The following is a 19,161-nucleotide window of genomic DNA, read 5'->3' as shown; positions in this document are numbered from 1 at the left end:
CATACCATTTCAAAACTCTAAAATACTATTTGGAGAACAGCAAAAACAAAAAATTAAAGCTGCAAGCAGCATTGGTKGGGTTCAAGGTGTGGGCCCACTGTGCCACCATCAGGACAAATTGGACACATTGCCCCAGGATGAGCTACATCTGTACTCCTTACCACGCATGGCAAATATCAGAACTAAAAATCAACCAGATCATTCTAAATACTTTTGATGTACACTACCGGTCAAAAGTTTGAACACACCTAACATTTAAGGGTTTTTCTTCATTTTTACTATTTTCTACATTGTAGAATAATAGTGAAGACATCAAAACTATGAAATAGCACATATGGAGTCATGTAGTAACCAAAAAAGTGTTTAACAAATCAAATTATATTTGAGATTCTTCAAATAGCTACCATTTGCTTTGTTGACAGCTTTGCACAGTCTTGGCATTCTCTCAACCAGCTCATGAGGTAGTCACCTGGAATACATTTCAATTAACAGGTGTGCCTTGTTATAATTTCATAGTTTTGATGTCTTCACTATTATTCTACAATGTTGAAAATAGTAAAAATAAAGAGAACCCCTTGAATGAGTAGGTGTGTCCAAACTTTTGACTGGTACTGTATTTTTTATATTTATTTACTATATTGATTACTTTAAACGTCTTCTTCTCCTGAACCGAATTTGGTATATAGCATCTATGGATCCACGTCTTTAAACGCAACATTTCCCAAGAGTCTATCTAAAACAACATGGCTGCTATGAACCAATGAGCTTGCATGAATGTTTTTTCCTGTCCAACGGCGCCAACATGCAGCCAAACTCAACAACCATACTCTAGGTTAGCTAGACTCACCTAGACTCAATTTCTGTACTCCCCTAAGCGTGTATGCCAAATTTCATTAAAACATGTGCCCGTTATAGCGCCACCGTGTGGTTGATCTTAATGTGCTTTGATACATTGAGTCTTGACAGTGTTTGGAACATATGTACCAATTTTTGACACAGTAAGAAAATCCATGTCTGATTTGTATGCATTTATGTGCGAGACCACACCCACGTAAATGTTTATTGGTCAATCAGTAGGTGTGTTGTTTTTGTTACTAGTCTGGAAAATGTTGTGTTGAGAGATCTTGGTCCATACATGCCACATGTCAAGTTCCGTGTAGATCGGTCAATCGGTGTTAGAGGAGTAGCATTTTAAGTGATTTTCACAAATGTCTAAATGGTGGACAATCCATAGTGGCCGACTTTATGGTTTCTTAAGGGTAGTTTTATCGTTGTGAGGAGAGGGACCTATGTACTACATTTCATGACTCTAGGTCACACAGGGTGCGGGGGCTAACCTTACCAAAGTTTGCATTTTCAATCGCKTGTTATAGCGCCACCATGTGGCCAATTGGCATGGTATTGCATAAGAGGGTGTGGCTCTTGGGCCTTAACCATGTTGATAAGTTGCACAGTCCTGGGCCTTTTCGTCTCACGGGAATTTGCATTTTTATTCACCAAAATGGCCAAAAAAATGATATACACTGAACAAAAATATAATCACAAYATGTAAAGTGTTGGTCCCATGTTTCATGAGCTGAAATAAATTATCTCATTAATTTTCATATGCACAAATAGCTTATTTCTCTCAAATGGTGTGCACAAATTTGTTTTACATCCCTGTTAGTGAGCATTTCTCATTTGCCAAGATAATCCATCCACCTGACAGGTGTGGCATATCAAGAAGCTGATTAAACAGCATGATCATGACACAGGTGCACCTTGTACTGGGGACAATCAAAGGCCACTCTAAAATGTTTTGTCACACAACACAATGCCACAGAAGTTTTGAGGGAGTGTGCAATTGGCATGCTGACTGCAGGAATGTCCGCCAGAGCTGTTGCCAGAGAATGTAATGTTAATTTCTCTACCATAAGCAGCCTCCAATGTTGTATTACAGAATTTGGCAGTATGTCCAACCGGCCCGGCAACCGCAGACCATGTGTATGGCATCCTGTGTGTGAGTGGTTTGCTGAACTTTGTAAACAGAGTGCCCCAGGGTGGCTTTGGGATTATGGTATAGGCAGGCATGAACTACAGACAACAAACACAATTGCATTTTATCGAAGGCAATTTGAATCCACAGAGATACCGTACGAGATCCTGAGGCCCATTGTCATGGCATTCATCCGCCACCATCACCTCATGTTTCAGCATGATAATGCACGGCCCCATGTCACAAGGATCTGTACACAATTCCTGGAAGCTGAAAAGTTCTTCCCTGGCCTGCATACTCACCAGACATGTCACTCATTGAACATGTTTGGGATCCTCTGGATCGACCTGTACGACAGTGTGTTCCAGTTCCCGCTAATATCCTCACAAAGCCGTTGAAGAGGAGTGGGACAAAATTCCACAGGCCACAATCGACAGCCTGATCAACTCTATGCGAAGGAGATGTGTCGCTCTGCATGACTGGTACATGACAGATACTGACTGGTTTTCTACCTTTTTTAAGGTATATGTGACCAGCAGATGCCTATCTGTATTCCCAGTGATGTGAAATCCATAGATTATTGCCTAATTTATTTATTTAAATTGACTGATTTCCTTACATGAACTGAAACTCAGTAAATCTTTGAAATTGTTGAATGTTGTGTTTACATTTTTGTTCAGTATACTAATAAAACCAATAATCTACTGGAACAAATACAATAGGGTTTCACCAGCGTCRCTGCTTGAAGCTCTAATGACCCCAGCCATTATAACATTGCTTGCTGTAGCTTCATTCACATCAGTTGATCTTGAAACACATAACCTATTAGCTATACAATTAGCTGGTACACATTAACTCTTACTGTGATTAAAAACGATAATTTAATACATACTGAGGGATCTGTTAGCAGAAAAAGTATTTTATTAACAAAAGGTAAATAAGTTTTGTTTTACAGAACCATTTCTTGTGCAGTTTTAAAGCAAATTTCCTGCAATTCTACATATTTTGCCATGACTTATGCCAGGWTAATGTGATATCTGAGTGAGAGTGACTAAGAAAATAAATCGGGGCCCCCTGGACGTCAGGGTCACTGGGCACGTGCCCTGCCTGCCTGGTCRGTAATTCKGCCATGATTGCTACAAGTTTARATAGCTAACTAGACTAATTTACTTAGGTCTCTCTTTATTTGGCCGGGTAGGCCGTCATTGTAAATAAGAATTTGTTCTTCACTGACTTGCCTAGTTAAATAAAGGTTAAATAAAAAAATGTTTAAAAAAATTATAATCTAACATGTTTTAACTGACATAGGCTAATTGAGTGACTGTCAGTGAGTGACATAAAACAAGAAGAAAGCTTCTACAACCAATTTTAGAAATTTAACCTTGTGTATTCTTCTATTCTAACTCTCAACAGTAAGTTCAGACCGACAATTTTTTTATTTTTTTATTAAATAACCGAGGTCCGGACCTCGGTGTCCTCATATGCAGGGTTGGTTACTTTCTAAATGTAATCCTTTACATTTACCTGTCCAAAATTGTAATCAGTAATGTAATTTTTGGATTACCCAAACTCAGTAACGTAATCTGATTACATTCAGTTACTTTGAGATTACTTAAGAGAGAAGATTGAACGACATCTATTGCAGGATAAATAAATGTTAAAGTTTACATAGCTGGCCATATATGGATGTTACATTTTAATTTATGGGTTGGTTATGTAGGCTTCTTCTAACCCATCGCTTTCTACTACATATAATAATACGATTAAATTATATATTTATGTTAATATATCTAATTTATAAGTCCAAAAATGGATGTAGCAATTACAGATTGCCCCTTTAAGTATATCAAAAGTGTGCAAGTTTGAGCATGTGTCCATTAGGCCTATGGATGTGTTTTTTTATCAGCATGATTTAGATTGAGCAATAGAAGGCCCACTTTTATTCCATAGGCTGGGATCCGCACTCTGCAGATGTTGCAAGAGCGCAACAATGATTGATAGGCAGCTTCAACTTCTTGAATTCAACCATTATTGGGTTCACATACATATTTAGATGTGGGAACAGCCATCCACAACAACCACAATCCGTATAGTGCAAATAGCTAAATGAGAGAGCAGCAGTGTGATTCACATCAATGCGCTATGTAGATATCTGTATGTGATATCCGTGATATCAGTATTGCCGTAGACTACACCACTGCTGTCATCCTTACCTCCAAGCGTTTATTCAAGTTGGATAATCTTTGGATGCCGACAGCAGTCGCATCATTGGAAGACATAACTTGGACTGTAGCCTACAAAAGCCTATTTCTGCTCTTTTCCTGTGATCCATCAAACACATTTGGTGTGTCATCATACTGGTCTCTGACTTGTGGTCAGACTCGCTCAGGTGGAACCACGTTAAATTTGCGCCTTTTTCAATGCTGATTTGAATGTCATTGAGAAAACAGAGAAGTGTCCATTTTCTCCCCCCGCAAACATCCTTTCGGAATTTAAAATGAATCCTCGAAGTAATCATCTTGTTTTTCAAAAGTATCTGTAATCTGATTACAATGTTTTTGCTGGTAGGATAAAAAGGGATGTTCACATGCCTGTCTGACAGAACCTTTGGTAGTAATGAAGGTTTGGGGCGGAGAGATATACTTCTCCCACCGGGGTCCATCCGGTAGCACTCAGAACTTACCGAAAGATCATGGAGCTCACCCACCCTCTTCATGGAAGTAATCGCTACCAAGAAAGCCACCTTCATAGAGAGGTGTTTCAGGGAGGCAGACTCCAATGGTTCGAAAGGCGGCTTTGCCGAAGCTGCCAAGACCACATCCAGATCCCAGCTCGCCATTGAGTGRGTCCTAGCTGGACGCAGGCGACGAATCCCCTTCATAAACCTGGAGACCAAGGGATGGCGCCCCACTGGCCTGTCCATCCACCCCACATGGCATACAGATACCCTCTCAGTGTAGAGGCTGCCAAGCGCTCATCCAAGCGAGACTGCAGGTATTGGAGGACATACTGCACCCCGCATGACTCGGGCACAACCTCAATACCAGTGCACCAAAACCACAACAACTGCCAGCGCAACTGGTATGCCACAGTTGTAGCCGGTGCCCTTGTGCTCTGCATGGTGTTTATTACGCCCTCCTGTAGTCCTAACATGGACCATTGGTGCCGTTCAGCGGCCAAGCCCACAGACTGAGGCGGTGCGGATGCCACAGAGTTCCCCCGGCCTGAGACAGCAAGTCAGGTCTCAGGGGCAGTTGCCAAGTTGTCCCAGACAACAGGGACAGGAGAAGGCTGAACCAGGGTTGTCTGGGCCAGTATGGGGCCACCAGCAGCAGACGATGCTCCGCCATCCTGGTCCTGTCCAGCACAGCCTGGATCAGGGGAAAACGGGGGAATGCGTAAAGCTCTAGCCCTGGCCAATCGGGAGCCAGAGCATCCAAGCCCAAAAGCCCTGGTGGCTCCAACATGGAGAACCACAGGGGTGGTGTGCATTGTCCAGGGAGGCAAACAGGTCCACCTGCGCCCTCCCGAACTTGTCCCACAGGTGCTGCAGCACCTGAGGATGTAGGCTCCAGTCCCAAGGTGGTGGGCCCTACCTCGAGAGCATATCCGCTGCTACATTCAGGATGCCAGGTACGTACGCTGCATGTAGAGACACTAAACGTCCCTCAACCCAGAGAAGGAGCTMCTGTGCCATAAGATGGAGGTGGTGAGACCTCAGTCCACCCTGATGGTTGATGTAAGCCACCACTGTGGTGTTGTCCATTCTCACCAGGACATGTCTTCCCTTAAGATATGGAAGGAAAGACCGCAGGGCCAGCAGTACAGCTCGGAGCTCTAGTGTGTTGATGTGCCTGCCGCTCCATGGGGGTAGCCAACAGTCGCTGGCCGACCTGCCCTTGGTCATGCCCCCCAGTGCCCTGAGGCACTGTGCGGTCACCCGCAGTTGGCGGTGACGGTGGCGCTTCGGGTGCAGCTGGTGGGAGGTGAACCACCGTTACGGAGGCCGGAGATGGAGCAGGCCCAGGGAAATCAGCAACGAGGCCGCCGTCAGCAAGCCCAACAGGCATTAGCAGGCCAGGGAGGAAACCACCCGCCCCTGCCGAAAATGGTCGAGGCAAGATAAAATCGCCTGAACCCTTCTGGTGGGCGTCAGATGACTCTTCTTGTCATTTACAGTAATGCCCAGCCTGCCGATGTGGGTCAGAGCATGTCTCTGTCTGACAGAATCCTGGTTGGGGCACAGATAATTGAGAATCAAAAATCCTCGGGACGTGAGAGGTGCCAGGACAGCGTCCATGCACTTTGTGAAAGTGTGGGGTGCCAAGGAGAGGCCGAAGGGAAGAACCATGAATTCGTAAGCCGTCCCTTTGAAAATGAATCGGAGGTACTGCCAATGACCTGGGTGAACAGGAACATGGAAGTACGTACGTATCCCTCAGGTCCAGCGTCACAAACCACTGGTCCCTGGACACGGCCTGCAACACACGTGCTGGGGCAAGCATGTAGAACCTCAGTACCTTCAAGTACCCATTGAGGTTGCGGAGGTCCAGAATCCATCTCTTTTTGGGACCACAAAATAAGTGGAGTAGAACCCACCTAGCCGTTCTGGTGTCTTGATCCTGCGGATGGCACTCTTGTCCAGGAGTGAGGGTCGGCCACCGTGGAGACACAAGGCCCCTGAAGGACAGGAGCGGGCACCGGAATTGGAGTCGGTACCCCTTGAGCATTGCGGACAACACCCAGGGGGACTCCACACCCTCCTCCCACTTTGCCCTTAGAGACCGGAAGAAGCAGCCGAGGCTAGGGAAGGGTGTGTCATGGGTCCTGCCGGGGCCCACCTCTCCTCTGGCGCCCCAAGTGCTTGGGTCCCCCAGGCACGTCCCTATGGCAGTGACGGTTAACAGGTTGTTGCTTCACCGCACGCTGTGCCCCTCCCCGCTGTCGTCCCTCAGCACGAGGCGATGGGGCAGGCATCAAAGACTCTGGGGGGTCCCAGTTTCAGTCGCGGGTTTCGCCAGGGGGGATGCCACCATCACACCTGTCACAAAGGGAAGCCATACGCTSAGCCAAGCCAACAAGGCCACGGAGCAGCTTATGTCGGGACCTTATGTCAGGACCTGCTTGGAGGGATAAATTACCCAGTACCTCTGYAAAAAACAGTGTTCCCTATAAGGACCATGGCAGCTATCATGGTGTCCATGGTCGCGTACTCCCCAGAGGCCTAGTGACTCTGCGCCTGCAACATAACTCCATGCTCCAGTCTCTGCTGTGAGTCGGAAGCACCCCCTGGCAGAGGCCCAGCTCTCCTGCAAGGCCTCGTGGAACTTAGCAGAGATGGGGACAGATGGAGAGTCATCACTGTCCACCAGTTTGATGTCCAGTGCAGTGGCTACCCGAGTGAGTAGGCTCCTCATAGCCTCTCGCGCCGCTGGGGGGGGGGGGGGGCGATGAAGCCCCGTGCCGGCTTCTGATGGCCTGTCATTCTGGTTGCCCCGCTCACGGTGGTGAATAGTGCCAGCATCGTCCCCCAGGAACAGCCTATCATCTGGCCAACAGGGAACAGCTGTCGTCGCCATTCACAAGTTTATCAACCTCCTGATGCAGGGCATGCGGCCTCCGTTCAAGGTGGTCCCTCCTGCCCCCATCCAGGACTGGCAGCAGATGGGCTTTACCTGCGGTGGCTCCGGCCACGCTTCCTGGGAGGGGAACTGGGCCCAGTAGAGGTACTAACAGCTCGCTGGTGCACCACTCCTGAGGGAGGGAGTTCGTCCCCAGCCTGAGCCCGAGCCTGGCTAATCCACTCGCGCATGGCCTCCAATCGCGCCAGGCGCAGGTGCTCTGAGAACACCACACAAAATTGGCATCCAGTAGGGCGCTCCACCGCCCTCTCCACGTGGCTTAAACACAGGCAGTGCATACACGAGGTTTGCGGATCCCCATGGGGGATGCCACCATCACACCTGTCACAAAGGGAAGCCATAAGCTCAGCCAAGCCAACAAGGCCACGGAGCAGGGGTCCGACACCCTGGGAGAGCTTATGTTGTGACCCGCTTGGAGGAATAGAAACCTGGTGAGGGATAAATTACCCAGTACCGCTACAAAAAATGGGGAAACCCTGTGTAGGAAAAGCAGGCAGACAAAAAAACTGCAACCAGGTAATGGGTTTGACTTATTTGTTTTTTTTGTTTTTGTCTTACGCCAACTGCAATATTACCTACCGGTTAAATATCCAAGCAGTAAAAACAGCACCATATGATGGAATAACTCCATTAAGGAACTGAATTKAATGTCTCAATGTAGTGGAAAGCCCACCACGATACTCTTACACTCTGCAGGGGTAAAGAACAAGAAAGAAACCTGCAGGGTAATTAGTAGAGAACCCATGCCTGAGGCACGGGGAGCAGCATGTTAAAGCAATTCACAACACACACATAGAACATGCCAGTCGGCAAGTTATGTAAGGTAAATTACTGTTTGTGGCAGCAAGAGCCACCATACTAATGGATGCACACGGAGTCGTAGTGTAACGCTAACAAAACACAAATACGACAAACCACGGGCGGAAGATATAGACCAACCGCACGCAACGAGTGGAGCACTCAAGAGAAGGGGCTGGCCATGTGGCCAGCTGCTCCAGGATGCAAACAGCCAGTGAGTATACTTCCACGCAAGATATTACACTTAGCAGTGACTTACCAAGCGAACTTCAGAAAGTTTGTACCTCAAACCATACGGACGTCCGCCGAGAAAATGAAAGAGAACTGTGTGTTGCGGCCATGAGGTCTATATATAGGGGCGGACCCCAGCCGTGACACAGGTGTACACGGGAGTAAATCTGTAAATTCTCACCTCGGATGTATCCCTCCACTGCGGAGTGATACCAATATATTGGAATGATCCAATATAGTGAAACATAACATTTATAATTTTACCAAATATTTAGGTCATCATTTCATGGAGTCTGTGAAGGATGAAACCACATGGTAAAAGTGGTAAGCAAGTAAGGTCAAAAAAATTGATTTTCATCAAGTCAAATAAATCTTTTATGTTAAGAGTTCCTTGATCGGTGTCCCTATACCAGGACGGTTGTTGCTAACATGCGCTAATGTTAGCAACAACCGTTGTAAGTAACAGCCAACTTTCCAGGACATAGACATGTCTTATATGGGCAGAAAGCATAAATTCTTGTTAATCTAACTGAAGTGTCCAATTTACAGTAGGTATTACAGTGAACAAATACTATTGTTTGAGGAGAGTGCATAACAACAAACAACAAACAACTTTAATCATGGCAACTGGTTTGATACATTCACCTCTGAAGGTAAATAATGTACTTACATTCAGTAATCTTGCTCTGATTTGTCATCCTGATGGTCCCAGAGATAAAATGTGGCATAGTTTTGTTTGATGAAATCCATTTTTATATTCAAATGTAGGAACTGGTTCTACAGTTTGATCCCCTACTGTTTTTTTGTTGTTGTATTATCTTTTCCCAGATCTAATATGTTATATTCTCCTACATTAATTTCACATTTCCACAAACTTCAAAGTGTTTCCCTTCAAATGGTATCAAGAATATGCATATCCTTGCTTCAGGTCCTGAGCTACAGGCAGTTAAATTTGGGTATGTCATTTTAGGCGAACATTTTTAAAAAGCGTACGATCCTTCAGAGGTTTTAAGAGGTTTCATGATGCTTGTATCTACACCACAGTAGATMATTTTAAGATTGTTCTATACATCAGTTGGGGTCTCTATAAGCTGCTGTATGAGGTCCTAAACCTATTGTGATAGTGTATCCTTGTGTAACTAGTGTGAAATGGCAGGCTAGTTAGTAGTGTGCGCTAGTAGCATTTCAATCAGTGAAGTAGATGATTCCCTTACTATGCTAGGCTTTTGTGGAGGGAAAGGTAACAAGCCCAGGTTGGTGCAAGGAGAGGGATGGAAGCAACACTTTTATATTGATGCTGTTGACCCGGATCATTGCTGCCGAGAAGGAAGAGGTCAAAGGGGGGTGAGTGTAACCGGTGTGAAATGGCTAGCTACTTAGCGGTGTGCGCTAGTAGCGTTTCATTGTTGCTGGGATATGAGGTAACAACCGTGCCTGGCCTATGTTAAAAGTGTTTATTTTTTAAGTACGTTGTTTGTTTGGTATTAAGCCTGTGTTAAAATATGCTTAAAATATATTAAAATACAAAAAAGGGATTGTGATTGTGTTGAATTGTGTTTGGGAAATAAAGATAGACCAGTGGAGGCTGGTGGGGGGAGCTATAGGAGGACGGGGTCATTGTGAAAGCTGGAATGGTATAAATGGAAGGGAATCAAACACATTAAACATATGGAAACCGCGTTGGACTCTGTTCCATCGGTTCCATTCCAGCCATTACAATTAGTCTGTCCTCCTATAGCTCCTCCCACCAGCCTCCTCTGAGATAGACATAGGTCATATTTCATTCAGTACAGAAATGTGTAGGTGGCTTAATTTACCCTGTACTGCGGGCTCAATTTACCCAATGTCAGGGGTAAATTGTACTGAGAGAAAACAAGCTACAGTATGTTTTTAAAAATGTAACGTTTACATGAATTCTGAATATTTCCAGGGATACACAACATCCTGAAATATATGTAGCCTAGATATCTTTGTTAGGAAGAATACTATATTTCCCTTGACAGAGTGACGCTGAATGTAAAAAATTGCTACATTTACCCCACTTTCTCCTAGATTGTGGAATAGATTGTGATAGCGAATGATGTCTGGCAAACCTATAGGGGCACTCTTCAAAAAAGCACAGTCCTAGATTGCACCTCAGGGAGCGAGGAGGACTTTGGTGCAGCTTTCAGTCGCAAGATTCTTTCTATTATCAGTCCGTGCTCAGTCTTGCAAGGGAATACATCAGTTCCTCGACTCTCCTTACCGTTTGGGTTTAAGGCAGAAATCCAGGTTAGTGAACTTTGTATCTATATTTTTCAGCTTTTGTATGTTCTATTTTTATTCTGGAGAAAATAAGAGAACGTATAGCCTGCTGCTGTGGTCAATTGGAGAATAAAGAATAGAGAAGGGAGAAAGAGTTGGATAAGCTATCCTTTGTTCTCTTTTGTTCATGTATTTGCATTCCTACCGGTGCGTGCGTAGATTTTCACATTCAACATCTTCGAGCCACGATTTGCGTTTTATTATGTGGATGTTCCAAAGAGTCTTTCCTGGGATTTTAACAATTTGTCTGCGCTATGAGGTGTAGACTTTTTTTTATTTTTATCCAGAAGCATCAGGGTGACAGGGCTGTGTGTGCCCAAATCAATTTATGTAATACATTGAAAAAAGATCAAGTGTAGAGTAAGATGACAAATCAAGATTCAAACTTAATAGAAAAAAAGACAAACATATTTTCCATCGTAGCTCTACACGCCTGTGTCCCACAAGACGGTATGGCAACATTAACGAACAGTGAAGATAGAGTGAAGTAGCGGGGGTATGTGTTTGGGGGAATGGAGTCATTGCGCTTGTGCCTTCCCTGTCGATAATATATCGTTTTAAATCATTACTTATATTTGTTCTATAATGACAAACATCAAAGACTGCCATCCATCCAAGCTATAAAAAGTTATACTTTTTACAATCAGGTGGATTTCACAGTTAACGTCATTCTGTAGCAGGCATCTAGGATGCCTGTCTCTCAGAGCCTTGCTGATGCAACAGGAGTTGTAAAATTACCTGCGCATTTTCCTTCAATGTAATTGAACGTGTCTTCAGCCCTATTTGAGTTTTAATAGAAAATAATACATGGCTACCCGGTAGTGTTTACAGTAATCTGTGTGTGATCATATTGCTATAATTGGTTTATCCCTCACACCCCTAAACCGGTACTATTTCATCCCCTCGTCGCCTATAAGCTCCATGTACTTCCCCAATGTGTGAACATTGTCATGTGCTTTTGGCAGATGTATCTTGAAATCTCTTTTTGAAATGTCTGACTGTTTTCTTTTAATGTGTGTGTATAGGCAAATGTCATGTAAACCGAGTAAATGAATTGAGTCAAACACATATAAATAACTCGCGCAATTAACTTAATTCGCATGCTATAGCGACCCTTAAATATGGACAGTGATTGGGAGGAATATGAAAGCCTGTTTATCCGATAGCCTAGTAGAGGGGACCCATCGCTGCTCTGATATCAGCATGGATTTAGCTGTACAGCCCATAGCCTGCCCTGGCCTGCCGCATGGCTCCCTCTGTCCGCATCCCTTCTTGGTTGCCTTAATGCAGCACTATGGACAGCTCCTATTATGATCACGCCCGTGTGTTCTGCAGTTCAAATAAATATGCTATATGGCAGTCGCTCTCTCACCCATCTAACAAGAAAGACAGATTAGATTCAACTACGTTTGTGACATTTTGGATAATGGTCAATCGAAGTACTTGCGGAAAATGTCATAGTCTATTGTTACGTTCGTGATTAGTTTTGCTTCATGTTTTGAGAACCGCCTGCATGTTGAGCATTTTCCACCTTTCGGCTTCACTTAAAACTGTATGTCAGGCAGAAGAAACCTTTAACCTGTAATGCCTGTTTAGTATATCCATTCCCATGGTAAATATTGTTTTCTGTGACAGTCAGCCTACTGTTATATAAAGGAATAATTTAGTACTATTATCACCAAACATAATCTCTCAGATAACATTTAACTTCCAGTTCTCGGTTTTCTGATAGGGGGAAGGGAAGTAGGTTGAAATCAGCTCTTCCTCTTACAAGCATGGCAATGGAGTAAAATAAACACAATTTTGTGAGTGAGACCAGTGTGATAACGTTAACCCTACACACATACTTAGTTTAGCTATATCTATAGCTAAAATAGTTTAGCTATATGTTTTTGTTGTCATCAKTGGATGATGTATAGTACTACTACTCAGAATACTACTACTCAGTTTTATACCATGGCATTGTTGAATAGTCCTTTCTGATTGGCTTGAAGAGCATTCTAGAGCATGCATTATTTCCCTTTATAAACTGGGTGGTTTGAGCCCTGAATGCTGACTGGCTGACAGCCGTGGAATATCAGACATTATAAACTGTTTGGTTCCAGCCCTGAATGATGATTGGCTGACAGCAGTGGTATATCAGACCGTATACCACAGGTATGACAAAACATTTAGTTGTACTGCTCTAATTACGTTAATGACCAGTTTATAATAGCAACAAGGCACCTCAGGGGTTTGTAGTATATGGCCAATATACCATGGCTAAGGGCTGTGTCCAGGCATTCCGTGATGTATCCTGCTAAGAACAGCCCTTAGCCATGTTATATTGGCCATATACCACCCCTCATGCCTTATTGCTTAAGTATACCACGGGTATGACAAAACATGTATTTTTACTGCTCTAATTACATTGGCGACGAGTTTATAATAGCAATAAGGCGCCTCAGGTTTGTGGTATATGGCCAATATACCATGGTTAAGGGCTGTATCTAGGCACTCCGAGTTGCATCGTGCGTAGACCTGGCCTTAGCGTGTTATATTGGACATATACCACACTCCCTTGGGCATTTTTTTTTTTTTGCATGAAAGAAATCAATGGCTATAGGTCATTTTTACACGTTTTGTTTGAACTGCTTTTGAAAGCAAAAGTCAAATTGTAACGGTTGTCRTCTGGAGGAGAAGAAGAGGACCAAGGTGCAGCGTGGTAATTGTTCATCTTACTTTAATAAAGGTGAACACTCAAAATACAAAACAACAAAAGTGACAACCGAAACAGTTCTATCTGGTGCAGACACACAAAGACTGAAAACAACCACCCACAAAACCCAACAGAAAACAGGCTACCTAAATATGGTTCCCAATCAGGGACAACGATTGACAGCTGCCTCTGATTGAGAACCATATCAGGCCAAACACAGAAATACAACACAGAAACACAAAACACAGATTACCCACCCAACTTACGCCCTGACCATACTAAATAAAGACAAAACAAAGAAAATAAAGGTCAGAACGTGACACAAATTGAAAACAGTATTGGTATTGTTGAATTGGATTTTCATAATAGCGCAGCTAGGTCTGATGGCTTGGCCCGCTAAACTAGCGCGTCTGTTTGTTTGGTTACCATGGTAACTACTGTAGATATCTAKTAAACTTGCTAGCTAGCTACTTCAGTGGATGTTGAACACATTTCTACAAGCAAATACTATAAAAGGGATGGTATAACTGGGATAATCAACTCTGGGCTCTATGCTTTCTCTGGAAAAGAATGCATCTCTCTGTGGAAGGTCAGTTCCACTCCGAACGCATAGCCCCTCTTTGATTATCCCTTAATTCATGCCCATGCTTTAGTGGATGCAAAGTAACAGGAGTGTGCAGAACAGGAGTTTGTGGTCTGTAAAATAACATGTTATCTTATCCATGCTTACCCTGGCCTGAATCTTATTTAACCCTTGCACTAAACTATAGAGAAAATCCAGACCATAGCCCCMAAAAATGTCTCACCAACCTGTCGTTTTTAAAATACCATGGCATTGTTTCAATACTCGTTTCTGATTGGTTAAAGGGCATTCCACGTCGTTCATTATTTTCCACAGAACGCATAGCCCCTCGTTGATTTATCCCTTACTTATTTATATACAGTGCACTAGATAGCTATAGAGGGTTAGCAGATTATACAATCATTTTCACCAGGCTTGTTGAACAGGTCCTAGTCATGCACAACAAGTGCTCACTAGGTTCCCAAAACCTATAGCTAAAAACATTTGTGTTTTTTTCTTTATTTTGTGAACTCAAGTCCCCCTTCCTCCTCTAACTGTGCCTCTAACCTGCTATTCTAAAAGTATACCAGTGGGAATAAGTGTACAACTAAAACAGACCATTAAAGGGCAACAGTAGAATGGGAGGCTCACTTGGCACATAATAACATTACCTAAGACTCCAGAGAGGGTGTCTTGTCCTGTGGTTTATACAAGAGCACTGGATAGTTTAGAACTTGGAGTAGTTCCCATGCAGTGGTCATTTGTCTTTTTGCCAATAGTATTTGGCAGAGTGTGGTCTCCAGATTGAAATGCTTTCCCCCTTTAAAGCCCGACTGAGTGCTTTCTTACAACAGAGACAGGCGGCACTATGTTGGCATGATTGCAATGCTTTGAATTTTATTCAGCTTTAACTTGRTATTGAGGTTTGTGGTGGGTAATTCAAGGAAATTGATATATGCTATGCATAGATTATCAAATGCAACAACCTGTCACACTTGTTAAGTCATTCTGATTTTATTATTCACTTTTAGGAGACACCATGGGAGGCAAGCTGAGCAAGAGGAAGAAGGGGTACGATGTCAGCGACCCAAAGGACAAGAAGGAGGAGATTACTGTGGCTGCTGTGAGTGCCGTTGAGGCCGTGGCCCATGCCGTGGAGARCAAAGCACCAGCTCCGGTCGCTGAGTTGGCAGCGAAGACTGCTCCTAAGGTGTCTGCTGCGGTAGAGGGAGCAGTGGAGTCGGCAGCGGTAACCATCACAGAAGCGACAGAAGAGGCCCTGTCAGCTATAGAGGCAGTGACCAAGGGGGCCACCGCAGAGCCAGCGGCTGTACCAGATGAACCTGTGGCAGCCCCGGCAGAACCAGAGCCAACAGCAGAAGAGCCAGTGGCTTCAGAAGAACCAGCGGCAGCACCAGAGGAGCCAGCACCAGCTGCAGCACCAGAAGAACCTGCAGCCCCAGAAGAGCCAGTGTCAGCACCGGAACAACCTGCAGCAGTAGCAGAGGAACCAGCCGCAGCTCCAGAAGAGCCAGTGTCAGCACTGGAAGAACCTGCAGCAGCTGAGGAACCAGCAGCATCCCCAGAGGAACCTGTAACAACACCAGATAAAACAGAGGCACCGGAAGAACCAGCGGCACTAGACGAAACAGTGGCTGCACCAAAAGAGCCTGCCGTGGAAGAGCCTGTACCAGAAGAGCCTGCGGCAGCACCAAAAGAACCTGCACCAGAAGAGCCTGCGGCAGCACCAGAAGAACCTGCACCAGAAGAGCCTGCGGCAGCACCAAAAGAGCCTGCCCAGAAAAGCATGATGCAGCACCAAAAAGAGCCTGCACCAGAAGAGCCTGCGGCAGCACCAAAAGAGCCTGCACCAGAAAAGCATGATGCAGCACCAAAAGAGCCTGCACCAGAAGAGCCTACGGCAGCCTCTGTGGAACTATCCGCAGCACCAGAAAAGGATGCTGAGGCTACAGAACAAGCCACAGAAGTGGCAGACACTACAGAACCTAAGCCTGCTGCTCCAGAGCCTGAAACAGAGACTGTTACAGGGGAGGCCCCAGAACCTGAGGCTGTGCCCGAGGCACCAGTAGTGGCAGAAGCAGCTTCACCCGCACGGGAGGAGGAGCCTACATCAKTTGCAGAAGCTGTGTCAGAGTCAGCCACAGAGGCAGCCGCAGAGCCAGAGGCAGCCGCAGAACCAGGATCCGTCCTAGAACCAGCCGCTAAAGAGCTCCCCCTACCTGTAGAAGAATCCGTAGCAGAGCTTGAACCTGAAGCTGCTGATGCAGTAACAGAGGCAGCAGAGCCAGAGGCTGCCGACATTGCAGAACCCATCCCGGAGATCATCATTTCAGAATCTGCTGCACCTGCTGCTGCAGAGGAGGCCAACGCTGTGCCACAGGAGGCTGTGCTGGACAACAGGGAAGTTGTTTCCGCAGAGGAGGCTACTGCTGAGCCTTCTGCCCCTGAGGTCAATGGGGAGTGTCAGGAGCAGGCGGCCGAGCCGGCTGCCGTGTCTGCCCCGGAGCCACAGCAAAAGGAATGTGTCAATGGCATTGACAAGCCAGAGGATGCCGTTGAGGTGCAAATTGACTGTGAATTAAAAAAGGACTTGAACCTGACTGGCGACATCCAGATTCCTGAGGCGATCGGTGAGGCAATAAGTCAGGCTGTTGACTTGGTCTGAAGCTAATATAAATGTGTCCCTAAAGTCCCTAATGATCCGAAAAAACCTCCAACACAAGCTTCTGAAGATAAATCTAAAAATGTTTGTTGTGGCAAAGGAGTTTCCGGTTAACTAAAAGGAAATACAACCACTCAAGTGTAGAGAGGGGGAGTGAGGTACATGTAGGAAGAGATGTGAGACATGGATGCAGTGTTGAGTCTTTGTGCCCCACACGTCATTGCAGAGGGGCAGCCTGTGTTTGCAGCATTTGTGGTGAGATGAAAGCCAGCAAAATTTGAGGGATGAGTATAGGAAAACCGGGAAAAAACAGAGAAAAAAACGTGACATTGGAAATTTGGAATGGAATGAGTAGTCTTGTCTTTGTGTGTGAGCCTGATGAATATTAAAAATGGTTTATCAGAATAGCATTCAATAGTGATCTAATTTMGACTTTCACATATCCTTTCCTTAACCATATGAAAAAATAATGGATGAAAAGTTTTGGGCTTTTATAATGGTGCAAACAGTAAGGAATGTTCATTGATGGCTTGGAATGGAGAATAAAAAAAGACTGTTATACCTGATTGCTCCTTTGTTGTTATGTATTCTATATAAATTAGGCAAAAGTCCTTTGACACAAGGCCTTATTGTATAATGACAGGTCATTTTAGTCAATTTAAGCATGTTACAATTATTTCAACTGTATTTTAAGATACCTTTATGATTGATTATAATAAGTAAACCTAGGTGCAAACAATGGAGATCTTTGAAAACTGAAATTAGTCCAGTGCTTTATTGTTGTTGGCTGATAGATTGAGTGCACCAATATTAGCAGTCGGAGACATTATCTACAGAACATCATTCATTTCAAACTTCTACAGTCATGTACAGACAAGGTTTCTTTTGGGTTAGGGGTCGCCTGATTGTATTACCTGTAGACCAATGTCCTCGAGGTCATTGGCCTTGCAAATATTTTGTTTGGTGAATCTTGGCTTGCCTGTGTGTTTGTTTGAAAAATATGACCATGTTAATGCATGCAGACAGATCATTTCATAGGTCGTCTCTTCCTCCAGCTCTTACATCATAATAGCCCATCTCACTGGAACTCCAAGCTGTGGTAGGCAGGCAGCACCATAGAAATAGAATGAACAGAGAGGGCTTGGAAGCTGCGGTAAGATGCGGTAAAGAGGTCAATGGAACTCGACCCAAACAATGGAAATGCCATGGAAACACATGCGGGAAATATGGTGATGTAGAATGTTCATTCAAATGATGCTAACTGATGTGGCTCATACAATAGAATGTATTTTTTGTTTTTGTCAGTTGAGTTGACTCTACAAATCACAGCAGATTGAAGGGTACACTTCCTGCTTTTACTTTCTGGCATGGGTACACTCAAAATGGCTGCCAGTCCACCCATTATACCATCATTGACTTGAATGGGGACGCCTGTTCTATTCATTCTATTTCTGTGGGCAGCACACACTCCCCACATTTCAGAGACTGAAATGGCGAGGGGGTTTGGGGGAGGGGCATGTGTTCTTGGAGGAGGAAGGGGCTTTCAAGGGGGTTGGCGGGAGTGGGTGGGGGATGAGGGTCTGGGATGAAAGGAAGAGCTCTGACGCAGCACAGAGGAGAACACAACCATGACAAATTAGATAATCTCTCTTTTGCCTTGAGACATTTTTATACTGTTTCAGGGGCTGAAATTGGGCAGGGGGGTGGCGAGGGTGGAAGAGAAGGATAAAACGGTCGTAGAAGGTTCTGACACCTACTTCACCGGCCCTTGCAGAATGCTCCTGAGCATGGTGCTTGCACCTACATCTTAAAAGAGGCTAGAGGATATCTGTGATGTAGGTACCAAAGCACATGCATTAGCACAAGGGAGATAAATGTTATGTGTTTGTGGATGTGCGTTCGTGTATGTGTATGTGTGTGTGTGTTCATGAGTCTGTGTTTGTGTTCATGAGTGTCCAAGGCATATGCACTGTGTATGGAATCTCCTACAGAATTTATAGAGAGTGGGTCAAAATCTGAAAGAAGGTTCGATGGAGATATCGATATTCCCAAGCATCTTCCAACGGCACCATAACAAGCTCCTCCACATAGCAAACCTGAATTCTCGCTCCGGTTTCTTCAAGAAATACTCAGGCCCTCAGATTTATGAAAGGAACGTTCTTGAGAGCTGGGTGTTGGGTTGATGGACACGCTGTGTTGTATTCTCTCTCCCACCTGAAGCGTTCTGTGTCAAATGGTTACAGTGTATATGAAAACAGGATCAAATTG

At 44.7% G+C, this 19,161-nt stretch overlaps 1 protein-coding gene across 1 annotated transcript; it reads left to right on the top strand.

Annotated features, from left to right (window-relative positions):
- The first annotated feature begins 10,779 nt into the window (after window positions 1-10,779).
- LOC111969238 (protein bangles and beads-like) lies at window positions 10,780-17,459 on the top strand. The gene is made up of 2 exons (XM_023995250.2): window positions 10,780-10,917; window positions 15,242-17,459. The coding sequence occupies exon 2, from the start codon at window positions 15,250-15,252 to the stop codon at window positions 16,894-16,896; it is 1,647 nt and encodes a 548-aa protein (XP_023851018.1). The 5' UTR covers window positions 10,780-10,917; window positions 15,242-15,249; the 3' UTR covers window positions 16,897-17,459.
- Window positions 17,460-19,161: the final 1,702 nt, after the last annotated feature.

The sequence above is a fragment of the Salvelinus sp. IW2-2015 genome, linkage group LG10, assembly GCF_002910315.2.
Source record: "Salvelinus sp. IW2-2015 linkage group LG10, ASM291031v2, whole genome shotgun sequence".
NCBI classification, from domain to species: Eukaryota; Metazoa; Chordata; class Actinopteri; order Salmoniformes; family Salmonidae; genus Salvelinus; species Salvelinus sp. IW2-2015.
Note: the sequence above shows the minus strand (reverse complement) of the source record. Positions and strands in the feature narration are given on the sequence as shown.